The following is a 25,383-nucleotide window of genomic DNA, read 5'->3' on the forward strand; positions in this document are numbered from 1 at the left end:
TGGATAAATACTAATATTTATTGGAATCAGAGAGTTTCATCAACCTCTGGGACACCTACCCTACAATATTTACTCTAACCCACCCTCACATTGTCAGAAGGGTTCCCCAATTGCCTTCTTCCATCCAAATTTTAGCTAAATTTCTGCCATGTAAAGGTTATTTTTTAGCTTCCAAGTCATTTATATTTTCACTTTTAGTATCGTTTGTACCGTAGGTTATAATATTATGGTACGTGTCTACGAATATTTCCAGTTTTCTCCCCAAAATAAAATTTGCATATGTTTCATATCCAAATCCAAAACAAATGTGTTTAACACATAATTTTATCACTAAAAAAAGTCAATTAATGCAAACTTTATCTCCCCATTTAATAATCAAAATTCATCTTTATTTAATTTTTAATTGAATTTTCTAATTTCATTATAGCTTTAAAACATAAAAATAATATTGTATTTAAAAAAAACATATATATATATATATATATAGTTACGAATCTGCATGATCTAGCTACTAAAAGTAGGCTTATTTGGACGTTTAAAAAGAAAGAAACCCCAAGGTTGAAAACGAGATCATATATTGATGAACATTAAATCTCTTCCTCCTCCTAAACTAAGATTTAAATTTAGGGTTTTACATTTCCTCCACTATTTTCATTTATTGACACTTAGGTTGCTGGACAAAAAAATAAAAACCAACCACCATTGTACGGATTCACCAGATATCACATAAAATTTTATTGTAATTTGTCAGTAGATACGTATATTTATACATTCAAGTTTCAACTTGGTTTGATAGTATATACGTATATTTATACATTCAAGTTCTAACTTGGTTTGATGCTACATAAATGACGATTTCTAGGATTATTAAATCCAATCACAAAATGTTTAGATCAACTGATATAAAATTATTTTGATTTAATAAAAATATTGGATTTGAAATATAAAACAATATAAAATATTTGATTATAGAATTTTTATCAACATTCCTTCCATTTTTCGTAAAAATAACACAAAATAGTGTTTAAAACTAATAAATTATAATTCTCCCAAATTTAGTTTTCAACCCCCAATTTAAATAGTTGGCGAATATGCATTTAAATATATGTAGGCAAAAACGGATCGAGAGAACAGTCGACTCTCTAAAAATTTAAAATTACTATAAATTTTAAATTTTTTATATATTTTCCCCTTAAAATTTAATCTCATAAAATTTTAAAAATTCTAAACTGATGACAGTTACTTAGGACAAGGAAATAGAGGACAGAAGTCAATTAGCAAGGACCATTTGCATCGAATCTATTTCCTAATAGCTTTTAGATAACGATATCTTATATAAAATACAAAATCATGACCTAGTATTTCACACATAATAAAGTGGCTATGTAGACACACGTGTAGAGGCTATATTTATATAAAACATGTATATATAAATGTTTTGGAGAGTGGAACCACACTAGCATCTTATAGATCATTAGGTTATTTAGATTTGAGAAACTGGAAACAGAGATGAAAAAAATACAATATTATAGAATTGTACTCTTATAAACAATATAATAAATACCAACAAGATTGATTAGCGAGATATCTGTAACCCAAAGAAGATAAGGAGGTTCTCGTGTTGGTTCGTTACTGCAGTAAATTAACACCAACTACCCACTCTTCCTTCATTAAATATGCCCCCTTCTCTCTTGCATTTATAAGCACCGAATTATAATATTACTTCCTCCCATCGTTCTTCTTCATCCTCAAAAAAGATTAAGAAAGAAGAAAACTTAAAAACTTTTGAATGGCACTTGGTGTAGTAATCACTGCAGCACTGGTCTGCGTATGGGCTGTTGCCAGGGTTCAGCCCTCGACTTGCCATGTTCTCGATGCCAAAATCTCTTGCCTTGACTGCAAGCATTATTATGACTTCTCAGGTTCTGTCTCTATAATATATTGTTTAAAAGAGTCTTGGTTACGTATACTTAATTCATGTATGAATAGTTTTTTTTTTTATTTGCAGGCATCAAAGTTGCAGTGAAGTGTGATAAAGTGAAGAAACTAGCCACCGCAACCGTCGAAGAAAATGGCGCTTTCAGAGTGGAGCTTCCATTAGACATCTCAAAGGGTAATCCACCACCATCTCTCGACTGCCTCGCCAAGATCATCGGTGGACCGAACCAGCTGTACGGTAAGAACAAGAACATGGTGTCCAAGGTTGTGAAGGTGAGCAATGGCGTGAACTCTTACACCACAGCCACACCACTTTCTTTCTCAACTTCCTGTCCTTTGGCTTCGTCGAAGACCGTTGATCTGCCACTACCGCCGGAGTGGGGACTTGCTCCGTCAAGCTATTATGTTCCTTTCTTCCCCATCATCGGTATCCCTTGATGTTGGTGGCTTCTTCCAGGTTCATCTTTGTATAATAGAGTGATTAATAACGTAAGTATTTGGGATAAAGACTTATTATCAGTATGTTTATATACTTCTTTGCTGTAATATATAATGAGTGCAGTCTGTTGTAATATTTTAAGTAATTTCTATTAATTATGTGTGTTTAAGAGTGGAGAGAGCTTGATGTAATCTTTGTTTCTTGTTTAATACTAGCATGTTGCAGTTTTATGCAATGAATTCATGCTTCTTAACTGTTTCTTAAGCATTTTTGGGGTTCCATTTTGATTTTTTTTAGGAAATAAATTCTTGCACCATTTTTCCTTTTCCGATCACCTACCTACCTTTTATTAGTAGCTTCAAAAGTTGAATGAGTAAATGTACAACAAAAAATGGTTGGATTAAAAATTCAACATATATGGTCATTTCATTTCCCCCCTTTTTGGTGGATTTGAAGGGTTTCTTCAAATTATTTCAGGGCTAGAAATTAATTGCAGATATGAATGGTTGCTCGTCATATTAATTACTTGTTTAAGGTCCCAAGGATCCCAACTCTTCTCCTGTACCTGAAAGAAGGGAAATTCAAAACTGCTCGATAGCTGGGAATCAGAATGGCTGTTAAAAGTGTGAAAGAGATATGGAGCTTTCTTACCCATGTATATTAAATCAAATTATAATTCAAGCTAATACCCAAACCACTCTCCACCGTAAGCATGAGTATATTGAATGCTTAAACATGTTCAATCCCGCCAACTGACCTAAACTTTTTCAGTGTTTGTGGATTAGATTTTTTTAATAGTCTTAGACGATTACGAGTTAATATTTTTTAAAATTTTTTTAAATACTGACAAAGCGCACACACCCTATAAATATAGTTACTCAAACACATGACTTCAAGGAGAACAACACCCCTTTTAATCACTCAATAGGTTCTCGTTGATTAGAATTTAAACACCTATATTGTTCAACAAAATATACCTCAAATATTTACCCAACATAAGACACACACAAAAGTATCAAAATATAACCTTCCAAATATATCGAATAAATCTAAATCTGACATAAATATGATATATCTAAAATACTAAACATGCATGTCACGTGAAATCAACTCAGGAACCTCATGGGATTTTCTTAATATAAGGTTTACATCAGAAAACATTGCGTACAAATGCATTCGCATACAGTGTTCTACGTAAGTGATCAAACTGTTTCTACCTTTCGAGAAGGGGCCCGGCGAAATATACTGATTAGGTCATCAAAACCCTGTAGAAAAGCATTGTCATTAAGTTAGCATCTTTTTTTTTTAAAATACAGCAAATAAAAGGTGAATGTTCAGTGGTTTAAGATCTGCTTAATGGGTGAATAGAGCTTTACCCGGGTTGTGATGACAAGAAAACAGAAGAGCATGATCAAATATTGTTATGTATGACTCATAAATATACCGGTAATAAAGAAAGTCTTGTAGTGAGGGTTACGATTATGTGGGTTGGGGTGCGGGGGTTGCGGCCCCACGGTATAGTACAGGGTCATTTTTGTAAATATGTAACAGAGTTTATTTATTATAAAAGGAGATGTAACCTAAACCTATGAGACATTTGAATTGAATAAAATTTTAGCGCCTCCTAGGGTACCGAGGACGTAAGCACATTGCTGAACCTTGTTAAAATTCTTGTGTTCTTTCGTTTTCTTTACCCGATTATTCAACAATTGGCATCAGATGTCAGGAGCCAAATTCGAAGTTGTGAAATTTGATGGTCAGGGTAACTTCGGATTATGGCAAACAAGGGTGAAAGATCTGTTGACTCAGCAAGGGGTCCTGAAGGCTTTGCAACATACAAAGTCGGCGTCGATGGAGGAGGAAGATTGGGAAGAATTGCAGCAGCGAGCGGCAGGAACCATACGATTATGTTTGGCAGACAAGGTCATGTATCACGTCATGATCTGTTGTCTCCAGATAAAATTTGGAAGAAGTTGAAAAGTCAATTTATGTCTAAATCCTTAACGACTAAACTGTATCTAAAGCAACAGATGAAGATGCAGGATTATCATGATTTGGTGCAACACGTGAATGCCTTCAATCAAATCGTTCCTGATTTGGATCGGCTTGATGTGAAAATTGAGGATGAAGACAAAGCGATGATTCTGTTGTGTTCGTTGCCTCCCTCTTACGAACACATGGTGACTACTCTTACATATAGGAAAGAGACTATCAAAGTTGAGTAGATTACTGCAACCTTGTTGGCTCACAACAAGCGGAAGCAGAATGCAAGGGAAAGCTCTCAAGATGATAGATTATATGTCAAGGGTAATCGAGACCGTGGACGGAAGCCAGAGAAGGCAGAGTCTGGGAAGCAGAATTTCAGATCCAAATCTAGGGATAAAAAGACAATTCACTGTTATAAGTGCAAGGAGGCGGGATATATGAAGCGAGACTGTCCGAAGTTGAAAAAGCAGGCTGATAAGAAGCATGATGACTCATCCAAGTCTGTGAATATGGTCGAGGATGACAATTCTGATTGCAGTGAAGGTGATATGCTCTCTATTTCAACGACTCAATTGACGGATGTTTGGATTCTTGATTATAGATGTTCTTATCACATCACGCCAAATAGGGAATGGTTTTCGATATACAGGTCGATTAATTCTGGTTCTGTTTATTTGGGTGATGATCGATGTTGCAATATTGTTGGTAGTGGTGATGTCATAATTAAGGAGTATGATGGTTCTGTTCGGACGTTGTGTGGTGTTCGACATATCCCAGATTTAAAGAAGAATTTGATTTCTTTGGGCACTTTGCACAAGAATGGTTTGATCCCTAAGGCTAATGAGGATAGGGAAACCATTCGGATTATTAAAGGAGTTTTGACTGTGATGAAAGGAAAGATGACTGTAGGGAATATTTACAGATTGTTAGGGAGTACCGTTGTAGGTGGAGTTTATTCTGTTGAGTCCTGTGATGATACTACCAAACTGTGGCATATGTGTAACACCCTTAACTCGTACCCGACCCGGATACGAGTCCAAGATGTCACATTGACTTTTTAAAACAATATTATTAATAAAATAATAAAACATTTGGACTTATATAACTAAAATACAATAATATACATAATCAAAATGCTCAGAGCATACACAACTTAACAGTTTAATTACATGCCAACATTCATTTACATAACAAAATGACCTACTGATTAAGTTGCTTCTGACCTGATAGTTGTAAGAGTAATGTTGTCCAACTACTTAATCTACCTCGCCTACTTTCTCGAATCCTACGTGTGAAACACTCACACACTAAGTCATTGAGTTAGTGAGGCAATATAATAATAACAATGAAATGTAATGAAAATACCATAATGAGATGGAATGTAATGAAATCATATGCAGTTTATATCACCATGTTCCTTACCTATAAGCATATTAAATTAATATTCATGAATTCATATTAATGAGTTTATTGGCTCATGATACCATATTGAGAACCTAAGGTATGTGAGTATTGTGAGGTTGTGCACTATGCTGTCACCACAGCTCGAATAAATGCACCGAAGTGCCACGTAAAATTGCACCGAAGTGCCGCGTAGAATTGCACTGTAGTGCCATATAAGATATTCCTAAGGACCATGTAGAAAATTCCTTAATAATCATATACATATGCTAAGGACCAAATATGTGTCTCAAAAGACCTCATACATGTTACAAAGAATACATATATATCCCGAAGGACCACGTAGACCCTCTACTCTTGGCATGCCAACTATACCTATAGTTCTCATCTACATAACATAGGCTTTTCTCCACCAATTCCTTGCCTTCATCACATAGCTCATATAACTTTGCATACATATTCATTTAAAACATACTACACAATGCACATAGTATGAATTCCTATTACATTTCATAATATGAGATAAATCATGCATCAATGTATTGAATCTAGACATATCACAAGTCTAGAACTGGATACATTACAATAATTATGTTATACGTATGCACTCACTTATATTTCTTTGCTTTTCCCTCGATCGATCTTACTGGGCAATTGTTCCGGAACTTGTTCTGAATCTACATAAATATGATTTTCAAAATGATTATCAGATGCCTAAACCTTGCAATTACTTCTAATAACTTAAACAAATTTAATGAATCAATATTCTATTTTTTCTTTAGGGGGTATCGATACCCTTACTGCATTTTGCTATTTTTTTTCGTTCAAGAGGGTATCAGTACCTAACTGGGGTATCGGTACCCTCCTCATTACATTATATGATTATTTTCGTTTGAGAGGGTATCAGTACCTGTTGAATGGATACCGATACCCCTAGCCCAAAAATCATAGTTTTATGCACGAAAATTCTTCATATCCAACTCAACACTTTCTATTTCATTCCTTTACATATTCTTAGTTCATCTACATGTTATTAAAACTCATTTCTAATCAATAATAACTTCTTTAACCTCCAAATCGCATCATTTATATGTAATTCAAGAATCACACTTACTTTTCAACATGTTCTAAATTCAATTCTAACACCTCATACTTCTTAATTAGCTTGATGGCAAGTAAAATACAACTTCCAATTCTTATTATAAACTCTATTCCAAGATTTCATTCAATAACTCCTAATCTTTAATCTCCCCTAACTTCATCATCCTTTGATTTTAAGACAACCTAAGTTTTTCTTAAGCCTAGTTATCATCTAATGATCAATAAGCAACCTTAGATTCATCAATAATTTAATCAACAAGAAAACTCACATTTAGCTTGGCTTCACGGTGGAAAAGAATAATGAGGAAGAAGAGAAATATGGAAACTTTGGTTCTCCCCAATAGCTTTCCATGTGGGTATATAAATATCCTCAACTAATATTTAATTGTTTCCCTTGTTAAAAGACTCATTTGCCCCTTAAGTTCCTCCTTCTTTCCTAATTGATCCTACACAAAACTTTTCAATCAAGTCTTTGAACTTTTTAATTTATCCAATTTGATCACTGAATTTTAAATGTCACAATTTAATCACTAACCCGGTATGGAGGATGTTACAATATGTGTCTTGCTCATCTTAGTGAGTGTGGTATGGCTGAATTGCATAAAAGAAATATGTTGCTTGGTATTAAAAGTTATAAGCTCGATTTTTGCAAGTATTGTGTTCTTGGTAAACAGACTAAAGTTTGTTTCAAGACAGGGAAGCACACAACTAAAGAGATTCTTGATTATGTACATTTTGATGTATGGGGGCCTTCCACGACATCGTCTTTGGGTGGATCTAGGTATTATGTTACTTTTATTGACGATTTTTCATGAAAAGTTTGAGTGTATTTTTTTAAACAGAAGTCCAACGTTTTTGAGAAGTTCAAGCTGTGGAAAGCTGAGGTAGAAAACCAAACATGATGAAAAATCAAGTGTTTGTAGTCTGACAATGGTACGGAGTACACAGATTCAGAGTTTCTAAACTACTGTAAGGAGTATGGGATTAAGAGGCATTTTACAATGCGCAAGACACCACAACAGAATGGTGTTATGGAATAGATAAACAGGTTGTTAAATGAAAGAGCCAGATATTTGCGGTTGAATGTGGGGCTTCCTAAACACTTTTGGGCTGAGGCTGTTAACATGACGCGTTATCTTATCAATAGATCGCCAAGGGCATCATTGGCTGGAAAAGTTGCAGAAGAGGTATGGACTGGTCATGATGTTACTTTTGATCACTTACAGATTTTTGGTTGTCATGCTTATGTGCATGTACCTACTGATGAGAGATTCAAACTTGATGCAAAATCGAAAGAATGCATTTTTCTAGGTTACAAGAAATGTGTCAAAGGATTCAAGTTCTGGGATCTAATTACGAAGAAAATTATGATTAGTAGAGATGTTGTTTTTGATGAACAACCCATGTTGCAGCAGAAGAAAGACACGACAGTGGTGGATTTCAAGCAATTTCCAATTGAGAAAACAAAAACTTTTCAACCGACTTCTGGTGGTTCCTCTACGGATGATTTGCAGGATTATAGTCTCGCTAGAGACAGGGTGAGACGGACGAATATAAAGCCTCCGAACATATTGGGTTTTGAAGACTTGGTCTCTTTTGCACTTACAGTTAGCAGTGATGATCTAGTTACTTTTCATGTTGTTGTTACTAGTCAGGAAAACGACAAGTGGATGACTGCCATGGTTGAGCAGATGAAGTCTTTGAATCACAATCGCACATGGGAGTTAGTTTGGCTTCCTGAGGGTAAGAAGCCTATTGGTTGCAAATGGGTGTATAAGAAGAAACCGGCAGTAACAGAGAAAGACGGGGAGAAGTTCAAGGCTCGTTTGGTAGCAAAGGGTTTTTCACAGCAGAAATGAGTTGATTATGATGAAATTTTTTCTTCTGTGGTCAGGCACACTTCAATCCGAGTAGTACTTTTATTGGTGGCTAGTTGGGATTTGTATTTAGAGCAGATGAATGTTAAAAATGTTTTTTTGCAAGGTGATTTAGAGGAGCAGATCTACATGCGACAGCCTGAAGGTTTCACTCTACCTGGAAACGAGCATTTAGTTTGCAGATTGAAGAAATCTTTGTACGGGTTAAAGCAGTCTCTGAGATAATGGTACAAATGGTTTGACTCCTATATGATCAAGATTGGCTACAAGCGATGTGAGTTTGATTGTTGTGTCTATGTTAAGTGCCTTGGTGATGGTTCTTTTATATTATTTTTCTGTTACTGTATGTTGATGACATGTTAATTGCTGCGAAGAACATGGATGATGTTATCGGTTTGAAAACTTTATTGAGTCAAGAATTTGATATGAATGATTTAGGTGCTGCAAAGAAAATTCTTGGAATGAAAATTTGTAGGGACGGAGACTCAAGGAAACTGTGGCTAAATGGGGTTATGTTGAGAAAATGCTAGAAAGGTTTGCGATGAGCAGCACAAAACCAGTGAGCACTCCATTGGCGAATCACTTTAAGCTCTCATCAGAACAGTGCCCTAAGAAAGATAAGGAAGCTGAAGATATGACAAAGGTTTCGTATTCTAATGTTGTTGGCTGCTTGATGTATGCAATGGTCTCGTCCTGATTTAGCTCACGTTGTTAGTCAAGTTTGTAAGTACATGTCTAAACATGGTAAGCAACATTGGGAAGCAGTCAAGTGGATCTTTCGGTACTTAAAGGGTATTGTGGGACATGTAATTGTTTTTGGTAGTCAGCGGGATAATCCGATGATAGGATATGTGGATTCAAACTATGCAGGTGACTTGGATAATAGAAGATCTACGACAGGGTATGTCTTTACTCTTGGTGGATGGTCTATTTGTTGGAAGTCTACTGTTCAATCTGTTGTGGCATTATCTATAACCGAAGCTAAATACATGGCAGCGACTGAAGCTGCAAAAGAAGCTTTATGGCTTACTGGTTTAGTGAAGGAGATGGGTGTTCAGCAAGGTGGAGTTCAGTTGCTTTGTGACAATCAAAGTATTATTCACTTGGCTAAGAATCATGTATATCGTGCTAGAACTAAGAATATTGATATAAGGTTTTACAAGATTAAAGAGTTGGTTGCATCTGGAGAGATTTTGTTTCAGAAGGTATATACTGATGAGAATGTCGCTGATATGTTCACCAAGCCAGTTACGACATACAAGTTCATGCATTGCTTGGACTTATTGAATATTTCGAGTTGTTAAAGAAGTAAGGTAACCAACCCACATTGAATGTTTCCTAAGGGGCATGATATTCGCCAAGGTGGAGATTTATTAGGTATGACTCATAAATATATCGGTAACAAAGAAAGTCTTGTAGTGGGGGTTACGATTATGTGGGTTGGGGGCTATGACCCCGCGGTATGGTACATGGTTATTTTTGTAAATATGTACCAGGGTTTATTTATTATAAAAGGAGATGTAACCTAAACCTATGAGACATTTGAATTGAATAAAAATTCTAGCACCGCCTAGGGCACTGAAGACGTAAGCACATTGCTGAACCTCGTTAAAATTCTTGTGTTCTTTCGTTTTCTTTACCCGATTATTCAACAAATATGATTCCAACACGAGAAGTAGCAGCAAGTCAAATGTTACACTAACAACCTGCGATAATCGATAGAACCAGTCGTTTTTTGTCATAGAAAATAATGAGAAATGATTCGCAGAAATTAATCCTGTCTATAGGTCCATATAGTCCCAACCAATCTCATGAAATATATATATATATATATAGGTGATGAGTTAATTCAAACTATAGTAAATACCTGATAGATGTTAAGCCTTGCGCTAGTTGAATCATAGAAAGCGAACATCCCTTCAAGAATCTCATGTTGCATGTTTACTTCATCAGTATGATCGGCTAACTCCTGCCAGAGAGTGAAACAGATAGAAATCAGAATTGAAAGTTACAGAAAGCACATGGCAAGTCATTCTAGTGTTTTCATCAATTACAAATCAGCATCTAAAAGTTTAGTAAGAGAGAGTAAGGCTTTGCTTTGGTAGAGTTGAAAGAAAATTTGAAAGGAGAGAAAATTGGATTAGGAATTTTTTTTTTTTTTGCTTTGGTGTTTTTGGTAGGAAAGATGGAAAAAATGAAAGAAAAAGTAATTCTCTTTCCATTTAGGCAAAACTTTCAAGATAATGTTCTGGAATAAATTAATTCACTAATTCACGAGATAATGTACTCCCAAGATTAATTGCTCAAATAGGGTGAAATCCACAGTGTTGGCCATAGGTCACCATGCCTTCCGGGCGACCTACTAGGTCGCCATGTCTTCCCGACGAGCTACGAGAGATTGCATGTGACATGCACATCCCAACACGTTGGGCATCCGAGGCCATTCGACCGAGCTATGCGAGAGCATCCGAGGCCATCCGACCGAGGCCATCCGAGCGAGCTATGCTAGGGCAGCCGAGGGCAGCCAAGCAAGCTATGCGAGGGCATCCGGAGAGCATGGCGACCTACAAGGTCGCCCGGAGGGCATGGCGACCTATGTGTTGGGACGTGCATGTGTCATGCAACACGTTCATTCTCTCTGTGAGTTCGCCGGGAAGCTGGCCACGTAGTAGGTCGCCCGGAAGGCATGGCGACCTACGGCCAACACTGTGGATTTCACCCTATTTGAGCAATTAATCTGGGGAGTGCATTATCTCGTGAATTAATTTCTTTCAGAATATTATCTCGAAAGTTTTGCCCATTAATTGCTTGGCAGACTTAAAAAATAAGAGGAAAGAAAATAAAGCTTTTGGAAAATACATAGATTTAAACTAACTAGCATCTCTCTCACATGTCCTCTCCTCTCATCATTCCGAATAATTCATTTTTACATGAGGATGGAAAATGACGGTCCTCTCATTTTTCTTTCCTACTAAGCACATTCAAAGTTTATTTTCTTTCCACGTTTTCACTACCTCCTTTTTCTTTCCATTCATTGCTTGATAATACAGTTGAAAAATAAGGGGAAAGAAAATAAAACTTAGAAAATTACATAATCTTGAACCAGCATGCATCTGCCTCACATTTTCGTTTTTCCTTCCTAATTGAAATCATTTGTTTATACACATGAGGATGGAGAAGATCATCCACTCATTTTCTTTCCACTCACTTTTCATTCTACCAACCACACTATACTCAATTTATTTTGAAATAGACTTTTTTTCACTTGAAGTATTTCTTTATTCCAACTCCCAATTGGAAAATAAGTTATCCAAGACATTTGACATTTCCCGTATCTTAAATATCATGTATTCGTCAAAACTAGTTCAATTATAAGGAAAACCAACTTATTCTTAAAGTGCACATCATTGTCTTAAAGAAAGAAACAGAAACATAATAAGATCAAGAAAATGAATGGAAGATAAACCTTCTTCAATGCCATGACAAAAGGGCCATTCTTTGAAAGAAATGGAGCCACTCGAGGTGTTGGTGATAAAAGACCCATCTGCAAAAATTTGGACATTTTTTCCCTGTGCCGATATATATGCCTCTGCACGTAGTGGTGACAATTTAAAATAAAATGTACATGGTAATGAAAAAACAATGATTAAACCTTAATGCCTTTGCACACAAGTTACCAACTATCTAAATACTCTTACTATGCGTATAAAATAATAATAGAAAAAAAAATCACCAAGATAAAGCCTTTGGTAACTAGTTGGTCAGCTTACATAGATCATATACAAGAGTACTCTATCAAGAAATTGAACAGAAAAGGCATGGCCTAAATCACACTTTCAACTCATGTGATTGTTTAATGGAGTGGAGCCGATTCCATTTCTAAGTTGCTGCTTGTCAGATTAGCTTGGACCTCGTGTGATGGAGGAGTTCAGTGGTGAAATGATTAACCTTTTTAACAGAGATTTATAGGATAAACTACTCTAATAGCCACTAAAAAAACGATTTGAGCCAAATTGAGACATACACTAAATCAAAATTCATTATATTTTTCTTCTATTAATACTGCTTTATCACGACAATTTTAACATTAAATTGTCTAACTTTTATTGAACTCTTAGGCTATCATAAACAATGCTAGTTACTATTAAATATGTACATATTCAATTTTTAAGCCATTTCCATACTTGACAGATTTTATTTCATATATTTAAATTTATTTTTTAATAAAAAAAAGAAAAGCAAAATGACACAACGCCAACGGATTATAAACAACTCAATGCCAATTGAATCATTACGAAAAAAATGCATGGATTTTGAGCATCATATTCATTCTTGGAAGAAATATATACAGCAAAGCATCAAAACTGTCTAACGGAGCTTCAAGACGCTGTAGCAATTCCGCGCCGCAACCCTACTCGAACCATCCCACGAAAGTAGAAACTGAACTACTAAGTTGTTTGGATGTCTTTCTTGTTGGAATCATCAAAGGTGGCTGAATTTCTGGCCATATTGCACCGGCCAGAGAAGGATTAGCTCAGTGTTGGAGGTGTTCTATCAAAAACAAAAATATAGACTCGTTTACTTCGATTGTTCCTCGTTATCTGGAAAGACAAACTGCAGGTCCTCATTGTCTCTGTATACTTGAACAAGAGCGGCTGCTTTGTAAGCAAACATCCCAAGCATTGCAGGCACAAGCTGCGAATGACAAACACCAAAAACTATAAATGACGATACAAAGTGCTTCTTGCCATGTTTCAAACTTCAAGATTGTTTTCAAATTTCACAAACATGCCATTATCTATGTTACTGGGATTCGAGTTTAAGTGTCGGATACATCATGTTTAATTTTCCTTTCCAACGTGATTGAAAGATCCTTGGAGAGTCTTATTCTCATAACTATATATGCTTATGTGTCAAGAAAAATGAGAAGTCGGAGCAACATTATCGAAGAACACAAGAAGGAAAAAGTGTCTAAAAGCTACCTGGAAATCAAAGAAATCATTGGCCAAAAATTGATGCGACAGGATCCATAATCCATATACAGCAGTTGGGATCATTAGTCTGGGAGAAGAAAGAGCGATGCCACTACCCTTAATCGTTCTCTCAAAGAAGTCTTGCAAGTCCTCGCTTCTTATTCCTATTCTGAAATAAGAAAATGTATCGTAGAATACAATCAAAGAGAACAAGGACTCGCTTGCTACTACTATGCAAAGAGTGGTCTCAAAAAAGAAAGAAGTTAGTAGAGGTACTTTTTCAATTTCTTCTTCTTGAAAATCTGAGGAACCATTTCCTGAGATAGATTGTCCGAATGTTGATACAAGAGCTGGAGGTATAAGCAACTGCACAGAAAATAAATAAGATTAAAGCATGCAGTACTAAGATGATTAACAAGCGTGGCAAAAACAATAATAAAATGGTCTCTCCTCATCCTTCCCTCAAGAAATTAGCATATGAGCACCATTTGTTCGTAAGTTGGGCTCGTTAAAATGTTGGCCAGTTAAAAGATATCATCAACTAAGATACTAATCAGATTTCCAAGTCAAACCCACCCCATGCAGAAATAATTTTTCGAGGATAAAAATTTTATTAGGCCCCTAATGATTTCAATGGGGAAAAAAGCCACTGTGCTTTGAATTAAACCATCCTCCTGTTACTCCACCGGATGAACCATGACTGATGTTTTCTTCTCTGAATAAGATAAGAACAGGACTTTTTCACTCCATATATATCATATGTATAAACATGTGGAAAGATGGGGGCTTAAGACTCGACTGATTACCTCTTTAGTTCTAGAAATTCACTACAAACAAAGGGTTGCTACTCTCAGTTCATTAAAGTTGATTCAACAGGAGAAAAGAAAAAGTAATTAGAAAGGTAGCAACTAACCTGAAAAGAACCCCAATTGCATAACTAACAGCAGCCTGTGTAATATTAAAAGTCAGTTCTAAGGAAGCAAATGATAATATCTGTAACATTTTCTAAAAATCTCTACTTTTTTCCCATCTTGAAGAGATATCTCCTAAACATAGAAGGAAAAGAAGTATAGCCAAAGCTTAAGAGTGAAGAATCTAAGCAAGATTCTGGATCCATTTCTGGATTTCAAACAAGGCACAACTGACCAAGAATGTGCTGAAAAAATATACATATACTAAAATTTACACATCACCACCCACAGGCACTGCAGGTTTTAGTGAATACTTTACCTGAAGTGATAACACGACCAAACAGTACCCACTGCATGCCGTTCCAATTCCAACTGATAAAAGTGTCAATTCCCTCTTGAGCTGCAAGATCAAATGACAAACAATTAGCAGTTTAGTACCTTTCAAAACAATTTAACAATTGTCCGATACAAGAAATATTCCCGATATGCAACTAAAACATCTCTCCAGTTTTCCAGTCCTCGATACATTACTGAAATAACTTCAGATAGAAAAATAAACCCTACAACTAACTGAGAAATTTGATGAATCTCTTACAGCTTCATATTTTAGAAGATTCAGTTTCTTCCTTCTTTCACTGTCATCCCGCAACACCTGTTCATACACATGGGTTAGTAACAAAAAAGACTGATCTATTTCTTAAGGCTGACAAGACTTTTCCCGAAGTTGATAAATGCTGCAAATTTCATCGTTTTAATCTTAAAATTTGGCCAAGTCAAGCAAACATATTGGCCTTTAATCCATTGGATTCTGTCCTATATGAGAGAGCCAAGGGCAGCCACCTGGTTAACCCGTTTATGAGCCAACGCTTGATTAGGTTTGGCAAGCATTTGTCTCATAAACATTATACGTTCCTTTTGACTGCGCTTCTTAATATATTCAAACACAGAGCTACTCAACATATATAGCATAGGGCAAAACAATAACCAGAGATGGGGTATTGAGGGAGGGTGGCCATAGGAAAGCACACCTTGGCAATGGTTTTCTTATTACTTGGTGCAGAATTGTCACCTAATAACCATTCTTGAGTTGTTGACAGCTTCAAAAACCCACTATCATCATCACTTCCCATGGCCTACTTATATATTGGATCAATAGCACAAGCGAACTGAATCAGCTTCATCAACAAAATAATGTCTGAAAATAAACAAACATGGAGAGACTATACAAGTAAAGGAAAAGAAATCCCCCTCTCCTCCTCCCAAAAAAGCAAATTGAGCATTCACTATAATTGCATACAGCATATGGATATGTTAAACTAGAATCATATCAGCGATAGAAAGTAAAGAGATACTCTATTTGCACCTGCTCGGATTGCTCGGCAGCGTCGGAAGGTTCGCTGGCATTGGCATCAACAACTTTCAGAACCTCCCTCTGCCATAGCATATCTGATACTTTCGAAATAAAATCTCCATTTACTTCTCTATCCTTGAAGAAAATCTCCAGAACATTCTCTTCCACAGATTTATCGAAAGATGAGAGAAATGAAAAATGACCATCAGAAATTTGCAGTCATATAAATATAGTCATACAACTCAAAACACTAAAACCTGATCAACCTCTGAGCTGACAAAGATGGGAATCTTCCCTTATTTACATGAATGGTTCAAAGATAAGATGATAGAGAATTTGCAGCATGCGGAATTTAGTACAATTTAATGTAATTAGCAGCCACTAACAGTAAAATTAATCATAAAGTAAAAGACGGTAGACCCATGATTTACCTGTCAAACAATCATTTATATAACCCAAGAAGAAGAAGAACATTATTGTTTTTGATAAGTCAAACAAACATAAATTTGAAAAGAAACCCATGGCAAATACGACCCCAAATAACCATGAATATCAAAATCCAATGAGATAATACAAAGTGTGAGGTAATATGTGAAGATTCTACCCGAAGGAGAGCTTGTTTTCAAGACAAAGACAGTTTGATTTCTTCTGGAAAGTGGTGGTCTTTGAGGACGAAGATGGGAAGTGAATCTTGTAAATGGAGAACTGTTGCAGTTGGTGATGAAAGCAAACGCTGAAAGAGTGTCCATTGGTTATTTCTTCAAATTGGTGGCAAACGCATAAATATCTACACTGCCGCCTGCCGCAAGTATTTACAACTGGAAAATGCGTTATCCTTATTTTCTCCGCTTGAAGAACACCCGTTAATCGCCGTTAAATCAAGTTTCTCTTCACAGTAAAATGGGAAAAATATTAAAATATAGATTTAATTAAAAAAATAAAGAGTAAATTATGCTTTAGTACATAATATATCAGTTTTAGTATGTTTTAGTAATTAAACTTTCAATTATCTCAAAATCATACCTAAAATTAAATTTTTGTTTCACTTTAATACTTCGTTAAAAATTTAACGTTAATTTTTAGAAATAATTAAAAGTTTAAGTACTAAAATGGACTAAAACTGATAGATTAGGTACTAAAATTGAAGAAAACTGATAATTTAGGTACTAAATGTGTTTAGTTTTTAATAACAATGTATTAAAATGAAACGAAAACTAAATGTTATGTATGATTTTAAAAAAATAAAAATTTAAACACTAAAACATACTAAAACTGATAGTTTAGATAGATACTAAATATATAATATATTCAAAAATAATTGTCTAAATTATAATTTGATTCTAGCCTCTTTTTGGTTCTAAATTTATTTGTTTTGGACCCACATTGCAATTCATAAAAAAATGTTATCTTCATCACTAGGATATCGTAACACTCCATGATCTGGACTCTGCCAATGCACTGCCACAAGGCGGGCTGCGGGCAGGACATACTCTCTCTAATGGGTCGGATGATGAACCCAGGAAGACAGAAATAACTGACAAATTACGACAATAAATAAACAAGGTAGTACTCTCTCTAATGTGTATGCACCATAGGTTATGGTTAGGATAAAATGCACACTTTTCATGTGACTAACAAACCAACAAAAATCATTAAGAGAAATGGCAGATGTATTGTCTCACATATATAATTAGATTTTGTCACAACCAAAATATTTTATAATATATATATATATATTAAAAATATCTCAATTAATAATTCCATGTCGATAACTAATATGAATTAATTAATTTCATAAATTTAAAATGAGTCATAATCCCAAAATTAAATAAGAAAAAGATAGATTTTAAGAGAAGTAATTATATTATTTCTAACAACTCTTAAAAACAATTTATTTTATTATTAATGCATATATTGGTATATATATATATACCCACATTAAACCCGATACAGACAAACAATTAAGATCAAACTCGAACTATCTAAACCAATGTTGACAAACGAAATACATTGCAACTTGGAAACTCCATAAATGGGCACACCGGGGAGTGAAGAAGCAAGCAACCAATTTATAAACAAGAAGAAAATTAGATCCATATAGTCTCGTGGTAATGAATTTAGGGAAGATGAAGAAGCATTGTGGTAACATGGTCATGGTGGTTGCTTTCATGGCTTGTCTGTTACTCGAAACCACCTGTCACGCAACGGAACCACCGTCGACGGCGGAGAACAGCACGATGAACGTCCAGCTCCAGCAGCAGCGACGCGTAGTTAACCGGCGCCTCCTTGGTTTAACGGACGCCACCACATTCTCCTCCTACTTATTCGCTCTCCAATGGCCGCCCGGCGCTTGTGCTACGGGTATGTTATGTCAGGGAAATATCCCAGCCGATTTCACCATCCATGGCTTGTGGCCGCAGGACAGCAACAACAAAGGAGTGCCCGCGTACGGGACGGACAAGTCATGCACCACTTTGACACCCGTACCTCCGAATAAACTCATTGTATGTGATTATGAGCACCATTTTTATATTTATGAGAAAGATTTTGGACTTCGTTTAGTTGATTTTGGTGTGCTTGAAATGAATCAGGTAGAACTGCAGAAGGGGAACTTGGTGGGGGACTTAACCAACGTATGGCCAACCCTAAAGAACACTAACTCTGCTCAGGAAAACCAGAAGTTTTGGGAATATGAATGGGGAAAGCACGGAATGTGCTCTGATTACGGTGACAAGCCTGCTGTTTACTTCAAAGCTGCCATTGATCTCAGGAATCATTTTGTTTCAGGTGACTTTAATTAAAGCTTGCCTAATTCAACACAATTTTTAAAATATTTTTGACGTTAGACACGTATATACATATTAATTATATAAAACTTTAGGGTAAATTACATGTTTATTATTAAATTATCAGTTTTGTTTTGTTCTACTAGTATCTAAACTTTTAATTTTTCAAAATAATACTTAACGTTTAGTTTCTTGCTTCATTTTAGTACCTATTAAAAACTTAACGTTAAGTTTAGGAAAAAATTAATAGTTTAGATACTAAAACATACCAAATATGATATTTTTTACGTTAGACACGTGTGTGTGTATATATATATATATATATATATATATATATATATATATATATATATATATATATATATATATTAATTATATAAAATTTTAGGGTAAATTACATGTTTATTATTAAATTATCAGTTTTGGTCAGTTCTAGTACCTAAACTTTCAAAAAAAAATTAAAATCATACTTAATATTTAGTTTTAGCTTCATTTTAGTGCCCTGTTAAAAGCTTAATGTTAAGTTTGGAAAAATAATTGAAAGCTTAGATACTAAAACATACCAAATATGATATTTTAGGTACTAAACACGTTAAATTTTTAACGACAAGGTACTAAAATGAAACAAAAACTAAACGTTAGGTATGATTTTGAAAAAAAATATAAGCTTAGGTATTAAAACATATCAAAAATGATAATTTAGATATTAAACTCATAGTTTACCCAAAATATTAATATGTAAAACGAACTCAAATAAAAATTTAAAGCGAATAATACAAATAAAGTGAATAACTCACCAAAGAAAATTCAAGTTCTAGTGCCCACCCTAAACCAATCGTGCATATGACATTGCCTTAATTAATAAACGTAATATTAAAATTGTCTATGATGTTTAATTAAATAGTTATCTTGATCTTTATTTTTTCACATTTTAGTTATAATATTTTATTTTAAGATAAAAAGCAATAGTTTTTGACTAAATAGTCATTTTAGCCCTTATTCTTTTCTTTTAGATCATATTGGCCTCAACATTTCATTTTAAGACAAAAAAATCTATTTTTTTGACCGTTTGATTAAAAAAAATCTTTTTTATCTCAAAATAAAATTGTTAGAGGCGAAAATACTCCAAATAAAAAGAATAAAAATCAACGTGGATATTTAATCGAATGTTGAGAATATTTTTTTTATTCAATTGCCTAATTAATATTTGATAAGGTTCCCACGGATCTTGCTCATTATGGCTTTCTTTGAGCCAGTTTTGAAACTTCAATCCGGACAGAGTTACAAGGTACAAGAGATTGCGGATAAAGTAAAAGCGGCAGTAAAAGGAACACCCGAGATCGCATGCCGCACAAAGAAGGGCACCAACCAAAAAATCCTGGGAGAGGTTCGCTTATGTTATAATAAGGGAAATCCCACGCCCAAAGGGATCCGAGACTGCACACGGGCTTACTCGGGCAACTGTAACAGTGTGCAAGATGTCATCGCTGTCCTTTAATCCAATCATCTCTGTATTAGATGATGGGGATCTTTAAATAATGTGACGTGGGTCGTATTTATCGCTGTCTAGGGAGGCTTCGTATGGCGGGTGCCTCTTGTTTGTAATAATTAACTTTCTTAAATAACGAATAATGTATTAATATCCACCTCACTGTTAACCGGCTCGAAAAGTTTTAAAGTTAAAAGGGGTAAATTAAGAATTTCCTAATGCACCAAGCCATTATTTACTCCAAATGACGAGGGAATTAATTTATGCATTACTTTAAAATTAAAGCACTTGGATAATCTACTCATTGTAGCTGTAAATAACCGCATGATAATCACACGGTAAAATAATATTATTTTAAATGTTTAAATAAATATTTGATTTATTCTTATAATAAATCTTTATAATATTTAATTTTAGTTCATCGATCAATAAATAAATAAAGAAAATAATAATATAAACATTGTATATGTCACCAGTAAATTAGGTATTTATATATCTTTATAAATTTTGTTAACTTTGTTAGGAATTTCTTTACTCTTAAAAATTGTTCTATCTTTTAATTCTTTACGCCGAGAATATATAGCACCTCCCATGTTAGGGTTTTATACAAAAATACGGTTATAACAACACTATATACTCTTTAAAAAAATTCTTAGCACGAGACTGCTATATATTCGTAGTGTAAAAAATTAAAAGATAGAGCAGTTTTTAAAAGTAAAGAAATTCCCAGCAAAGTTAACGATTTTTTAAAATTAAAAGTATTTATATAAATTTTTAATAATATTGTTATCATTTGATTTTGATTCGGTGATGATGTATAATATCATACACATTAATATATAAAATAATAGAGATATGATAATGATTTTAAAATTTTCATTTATAATGAGTATAATAATATTGAGCAAGTGTAACAGTTAAATTGTTAAAATACTAATAAAAAAATTCACGAAAATAAACAAATTTTAATTAATTTACGGTTAGGGTGTATTCGATTCGGTTCGATTCTTCATTAAAATTTGAACCAAACCGTACATTGCGATTTGCGGGTTTAAACTGAATGACATAAAAATCACGGTTTTTGGTTCGGTTCAGATTAGGTCAGTTCGATTCAACGGTTTTTGATTGTTCACTACTTTTTAAACTCGACCTAAAAAAAGTAAATTTCAAGCTTAAATCGAGTGTAAATTTATAAATTTAAATTTATAAAAAAATATTACTAGTTTTAAGATTTTATTTATTTAAATTTGTCTTGTAATAAATTCAAACTAAAAAATTTATTTTGGATATGTTTTCTTTTATTTTTTTAATTAGGTTTGGTTTAATTCAAACGATTTTTCATATGAAAAAAACTAAAACAGAACTGAATTACATATTTATTCTCTTAAATCGAACCGAAATTGAACCATAAATAAAAAAAAAAACGAACCGAACTACATATTTCGGTTTGGATTGATTTTTCTGTTTTCTCAAATCCTTTGCTCAGCCCTAACGCAGATCGACCCTTTTGTGAAAAATAAATATTCCATAAAATATTTATATATTAATTCCTGGTAAAATTTATTTTCATTTGAACTAGGACGTATAATTATTTTCATTTAAGATATAACTATTTGAAACCTAAATTTATTAATTTGTTAAAAACAATTTAATCGTTGAATTCAAATAATTAAGGTTTCAATTATATGTCAAATTTTCAAATCTAATAAATACACTATTTGCAGAAAGGAAAATGATAGGATTATAGGAATACCATAGCGGAATCCATTTACTGGTAGTATTATCAGCCAACAAAGCAAAGGTAGGACCCAATTTATCCACTGAATTCCCACGTGTCACAAAACGATTGAGCGAGAACTCATCCACCCAATCTTGGGTATTCCATAAAAGAAAAACTGCGCCTCTCATTTGAAGCACACAAGCTACAAAATCTGTGACCGGCCATCAACCATACGCCAAAAATGACAGCCACATTTGCAAGCCCATCAACCGTCGTCGGCCTAGGCGGCACCGCCGCCTCGCTGTCATCCCCGCCAAAGAGAACTCCCCTCTCTTCAGGTACGTACCCACCTTCTCGTTGGTTTTAAAACGCACAATGTTTTTTTCTTTCACTTGCTTAATAATATGTATGATATTAGGATTTTTGAAATCGGGGGTTACTGCTATGAACCCTTTGAGGCTAGCCGGTGCTTCAGGAGGCAGGTTTACTTGGTAAGTTGAGTTTGGATCGATGAATGATTTTATTAGTGGTGAACAGTGTGATTAATATATGTGTTAATTTGTGGGAAGCTTTGAGAGAGACTGGCTACGTAGGGACCTGAACGTCATAGGATTTGGGCTGATTGGCTGGCTAGCTCCGTCGAGCATACCGGCGATCGATGGGAAGAGCTTGACTGGCCTTTTCTTTGAAAGCATCGGAACTGAGCTCGCTCACTTCCCCACACCTCCCGCTCTTACTTCTCAGTTTTGGTAAGTAATTGCCATTTTTTTAAAATGAAAATAAGGGTAAATTATGTGTTTAGTATATAAATTATTAATTTAATTTGTTTTGGTACCTAAACTTTTAAATTTTCAAAACTATACTTAAAGTTTAGTTTTTTGTTTTATTTTAGTACCCCGTCATAAAAAATGTTAGCTTTTGTTTCAGTTTAGTACATCGTTAAAAATTTAACGTTAAATTTTGAAAAAAATTGAAACTTTAGGTACTAAAACGAATCAAAACTGATAGTTTAGGTTCTAATCGCGTTATTTTTTTAACAACAGGTACTAATATGAAATGAAAACTAAATGTTAGGTATGATTTTGAAAAACAATTGAAAGTTTAGATACTAAAACGGATTAAAACTGATAGTTTAAGTACTATGTGCTTAGTTTACCCTAAAAATGAATACATTTATATAACATTAATTATTAATTTATCAAACATATGGATCTTCAAACTTATTGAATTTTGTTTTTGATAAAATGAGCAGGTTGTGGTTGGTATTATGGCACTTGGGGTTGTTCATCACGCTTACTTTTGGACAAATTGGGTTCAAAGGAAGGACTGAGGATTACTTTAAGTTCTAGTTATTCTTTGTAATTTTCTTTTTAAATTATATCTTCTGTTTTCATTTTCCCCTCTCTTTGTTTGAAACAAATGTTCTCTTTGTTATGTAAAATATTATCTCAACTTATTAGGCTCCTCTTAAGAAGTGTCTTAAAAATTTTCTTTAATTTTATGTATAAAACTTACAATGTAATGGCAGCCAAAAAAAAAATGGGAGAGGGCAAAGGTAAGAAGGTGCGTAAGACTAGGAAACGAGGTTCTTTATCATCATCTTTGATCCAAAAATATTTTTTAAAGTAAGCATATAAAAAATTGTGTTTTCAGCGACACTTATAATAGTTACTAAAAATATCAAATTTAGTCACTGAATATAATAATGATAAAATTTTTGAGTTGTTACTATGATATTAGTGACGACTTTATTGATTTTTGTCACAATTATTTATGTTTTTTGTGACTACATTTTTGACACAAAAAGATTAGTAACAGTGACAAAAAATTTAGACACAAATATTATCTTTATTAGTGACAAATATTTTATCACAACTATATAATTAAATTGATTAATTAAATATTCATTATTAAATCAATTATAGTAGAAACGTTACAATTTTAGTTGTATCCAGCTTTTTTGATCAGGTACTAACATAGGCAGAGTGATCCTCCCAATCTAATTTTGATTAAAGGATCTAGTGTCTCATTCCGCTAGATCAATTAGTTGTTGATTCCACATGTTATTCTTTACTAAATTAATATAATATATGACTTTTAAGTTGATCGAACCTGAAACACTTTAGTTAAGAGTGCAATGCCTAACCACTATACCGAGGACATGACATCTGATAGGAAAGTATGGAGACTTAAGACTAGGGTAGTCGAGTAGTGTGGGTCACATCTCTAGGGTGTATCATCTCTGTCTTCTTTTAATGCCTTTGTAGTAATTTTCATGACTTTTTACTTTTTATATGTTTCTGTTATTGGTATTTATAAAGGCTTAGAACTGGGCTTGCTATCGTTGACTTCTGTGTAACATTCTCTTCACTTTTAAATTTAGTCGGGTCTTACGTTTCTGTCTATATGCAAAGATTTTTTCGCAGGGGTTTATTTGCAGGGATTGCTGCCCATTACAAACGCGCATATGATATTAATGATATTAATGACTGCATATGAATATTTTTCAACTATGTATTTATGTATTTATTTATACATGCATTGCATTTTATCTATATTTTTAATTTTCTGACTACCGGAGGTCTTCCACGGAAGCTACTCTCAACCTGGCGTTGGGGGCAGCCTACTACCCTACCTCCCCCTTACCCAATTGCATATGGGAATTGGGTTTTGTTGTTGTTGTTGTATCATAATAATTTAATTAAAATTTCTATAATTTTTCATATAAAATATGTTTGTGAAAGAAAAATATAAAGAATAATTAGGTTGGTTTTAAAATATAAACATATAAATATTAAGAGTTAAACCTAAAATAATACAAGTGTCCTTAAATTATTTTTAATAAAATAAAATAAAATAAAAATATTTGACAGGTATTAACCTATTGGGGTGGATGTCCTAAACTAAAAAAAACAAAGTATTAATCAATGTTTTTAAAATCGGACCGGACATCGAACCGGTGAATGTACTGGTTCACTGGTTTAACCGGGTTCAATTGCGGTTCAACCGGATTTTATATAAAATAATATATTTTTTAATTTTATATAATATTCAAAGCAATATTAATATATATGTAATATTTTTTTTAAGTTTACAATATTAAAAGGTATAAAAATATCACAAGTCATAACATATATAAATTAAAAACCATAAAATCAAGTGAAACAAAATGATTCAAATCAACTACAACATAATATTTAAGGTAAAACATATTAAATAATAAATATAATTATAATCAAAAAAATAAAATTGGGGCTTAAAAAATCATAACAAATGATGTCATTTAGTTTAATTGTTTTTAAAAAACAATCTCACGTGGCTTAGAAACATAGAAGAACATCCCAACTTACTTCTATAAATAATAGAGGTTATTTGACATTCAAAATCATAGAGTCTTTTGGTGAGCACAAA

At 33.8% G+C, this 25,383-nt stretch overlaps 4 protein-coding genes and 2 long non-coding RNA genes across 6 annotated transcripts; 3 read left to right on the plus strand and 3 right to left on the minus strand.

The window, feature by feature from the left end:
- Nucleotides 1–1,761: 1,761 nt before the first annotated feature.
- Nucleotides 1,762–2,572, plus strand: LOC120148407. Its single transcript, XM_039161536.1, has 2 exons — nucleotides 1,762–1,922; nucleotides 2,009–2,572. The coding sequence occupies exons 1-2, from the start codon at nucleotides 1,790–1,792 to the stop codon at nucleotides 2,374–2,376; spliced, it is 501 nt and encodes a 166-aa protein (XP_039017467.1). The 5' UTR covers nucleotides 1,762–1,789; the 3' UTR covers nucleotides 2,377–2,572.
- A 906-nt stretch (nucleotides 2,573–3,478) lies between these two features.
- On the minus strand, nucleotides 3,479–3,785 carry LOC120148412. Its single transcript, XR_005518367.1, has 2 exons — nucleotides 3,754–3,785; nucleotides 3,479–3,642 (listed from the first exon to the last, which is right to left on the minus strand). It is a non-coding gene; the product is annotated as an uncharacterized LOC120148412 (long non-coding RNA).
- Nucleotides 3,786–10,384: 6,599 nt separating this feature from the next.
- Nucleotides 10,385–12,285, minus strand: LOC120148411. Its single transcript, XR_005518366.1, has 3 exons — nucleotides 12,209–12,285; nucleotides 10,610–10,711; nucleotides 10,385–10,448 (listed from the first exon to the last, which is right to left on the minus strand). It is a non-coding gene; the product is annotated as an uncharacterized LOC120148411 (long non-coding RNA).
- Nucleotides 12,286–13,004: 719 nt separating this feature from the next.
- Nucleotides 13,005–16,816, minus strand: LOC120148404. Its single transcript, XM_039161534.1, has 10 exons — nucleotides 16,582–16,816; nucleotides 15,990–16,138; nucleotides 15,655–15,759; nucleotides 15,222–15,278; nucleotides 14,946–15,026; nucleotides 14,629–14,663; nucleotides 13,992–14,081; nucleotides 13,725–13,884; nucleotides 13,325–13,437; nucleotides 13,005–13,242 (listed from the first exon to the last, which is right to left on the minus strand). The coding sequence occupies exons 1-10, from the start codon at nucleotides 16,724–16,726 to the stop codon at nucleotides 13,191–13,193; spliced, it is 987 nt and encodes a 328-aa protein (XP_039017465.1). The 5' UTR covers nucleotides 16,727–16,816; the 3' UTR covers nucleotides 13,005–13,190.
- Nucleotides 16,817–18,012: 1,196 nt separating this feature from the next.
- Nucleotides 18,013–20,409, plus strand: LOC120148406 (ribonuclease MC-like). The gene is made up of 3 exons (XM_039161535.1): nucleotides 18,013–18,481; nucleotides 18,569–18,764; nucleotides 20,020–20,409. The coding sequence occupies exons 1-3, from the start codon at nucleotides 18,089–18,091 to the stop codon at nucleotides 20,259–20,261; spliced, it is 831 nt and encodes a 276-aa protein (XP_039017466.1). The 5' UTR covers nucleotides 18,013–18,088; the 3' UTR covers nucleotides 20,262–20,409.
- A 1,765-nt stretch (nucleotides 20,410–22,174) lies between these two features.
- Nucleotides 22,175–23,437, plus strand: LOC120148408 (photosystem I subunit O-like). The gene is made up of 4 exons (XM_039161537.1): nucleotides 22,175–22,310; nucleotides 22,391–22,463; nucleotides 22,542–22,721; nucleotides 23,225–23,437. The coding sequence occupies exons 1-4, from the start codon at nucleotides 22,214–22,216 to the stop codon at nucleotides 23,319–23,321; spliced, it is 447 nt and encodes a 148-aa protein (XP_039017468.1). The 5' UTR covers nucleotides 22,175–22,213; the 3' UTR covers nucleotides 23,322–23,437.
- Nucleotides 23,438–25,383: the final 1,946 nt, after the last annotated feature.

This window comes from Hibiscus syriacus, unplaced genomic scaffold (genome assembly GCF_006381635.1).
Source record: "Hibiscus syriacus cultivar Baekdansim isolate YM2019G1 unplaced genomic scaffold, ASM638163v2 tig00110956_pilon, whole genome shotgun sequence".
NCBI lineage: Eukaryota > Viridiplantae > Streptophyta > Magnoliopsida > Malvales > Malvaceae > Hibiscus > Hibiscus syriacus.

Excerpts from the sequence above, each read along its gene's own strand:
- LOC120148407 (XM_039161536.1), top strand. The coding sequence starts at position 1,790 with ATGGCACTTGGTGTAGTAATCACTGCAGCACTGGTCTGCGTATGGGCT. Across the intron at positions 1,923-2,008 it reads GCATTATTATGACTTCTCAG|GCATCAAAGTTGCAGTGAAG; the intron begins GTTCTGTCTCTA and ends TTTTATTTGCAG.
- LOC120148404 (XM_039161534.1), bottom strand. The coding sequence starts at position 16,726 with ATGGACACTCTTTCAGCGTTTGCTTTCATCACCAACTGCAACAGTTCT. Across the intron at positions 15,279-15,654 it reads ATAAGAAAACCATTGCCAAG|GTGTTGCGGGATGACAGTGA; the intron begins GTGTGCTTTCCT and ends GTGTATGAACAG. Across the intron at positions 14,082-14,628 it reads GCAATTGGGGTTCTTTTCAG|TTGCTTATACCTCCAGCTCT; the intron begins GTTAGTTGCTAC and ends TTTTCTGTGCAG.
- LOC120148406 (XM_039161535.1), top strand. The coding sequence starts at position 18,089 with ATGAATTTAGGGAAGATGAAGAAGCATTGTGGTAACATGGTCATGGTG. Across the intron at positions 18,482-18,568 it reads TACCTCCGAATAAACTCATT|GTAGAACTGCAGAAGGGGAA; the intron begins GTATGTGATTAT and ends GAAATGAATCAG. Across the intron at positions 18,765-20,019 it reads CAGGAATCATTTTGTTTCAG|TTTTGAAACTTCAATCCGGA; the intron begins GTGACTTTAATT and ends TCTTTGAGCCAG.
- LOC120148408 (XM_039161537.1), top strand. The coding sequence starts at position 22,214 with ATGACAGCCACATTTGCAAGCCCATCAACCGTCGTCGGCCTAGGCGGC. Across the intron at positions 22,311-22,390 it reads GAGAACTCCCCTCTCTTCAG|GATTTTTGAAATCGGGGGTT; the intron begins GTACGTACCCAC and ends GTATGATATTAG. Across the intron at positions 22,722-23,224 it reads GCTCTTACTTCTCAGTTTTG|GTTGTGGTTGGTATTATGGC; the intron begins GTAAGTAATTGC and ends TAAAATGAGCAG.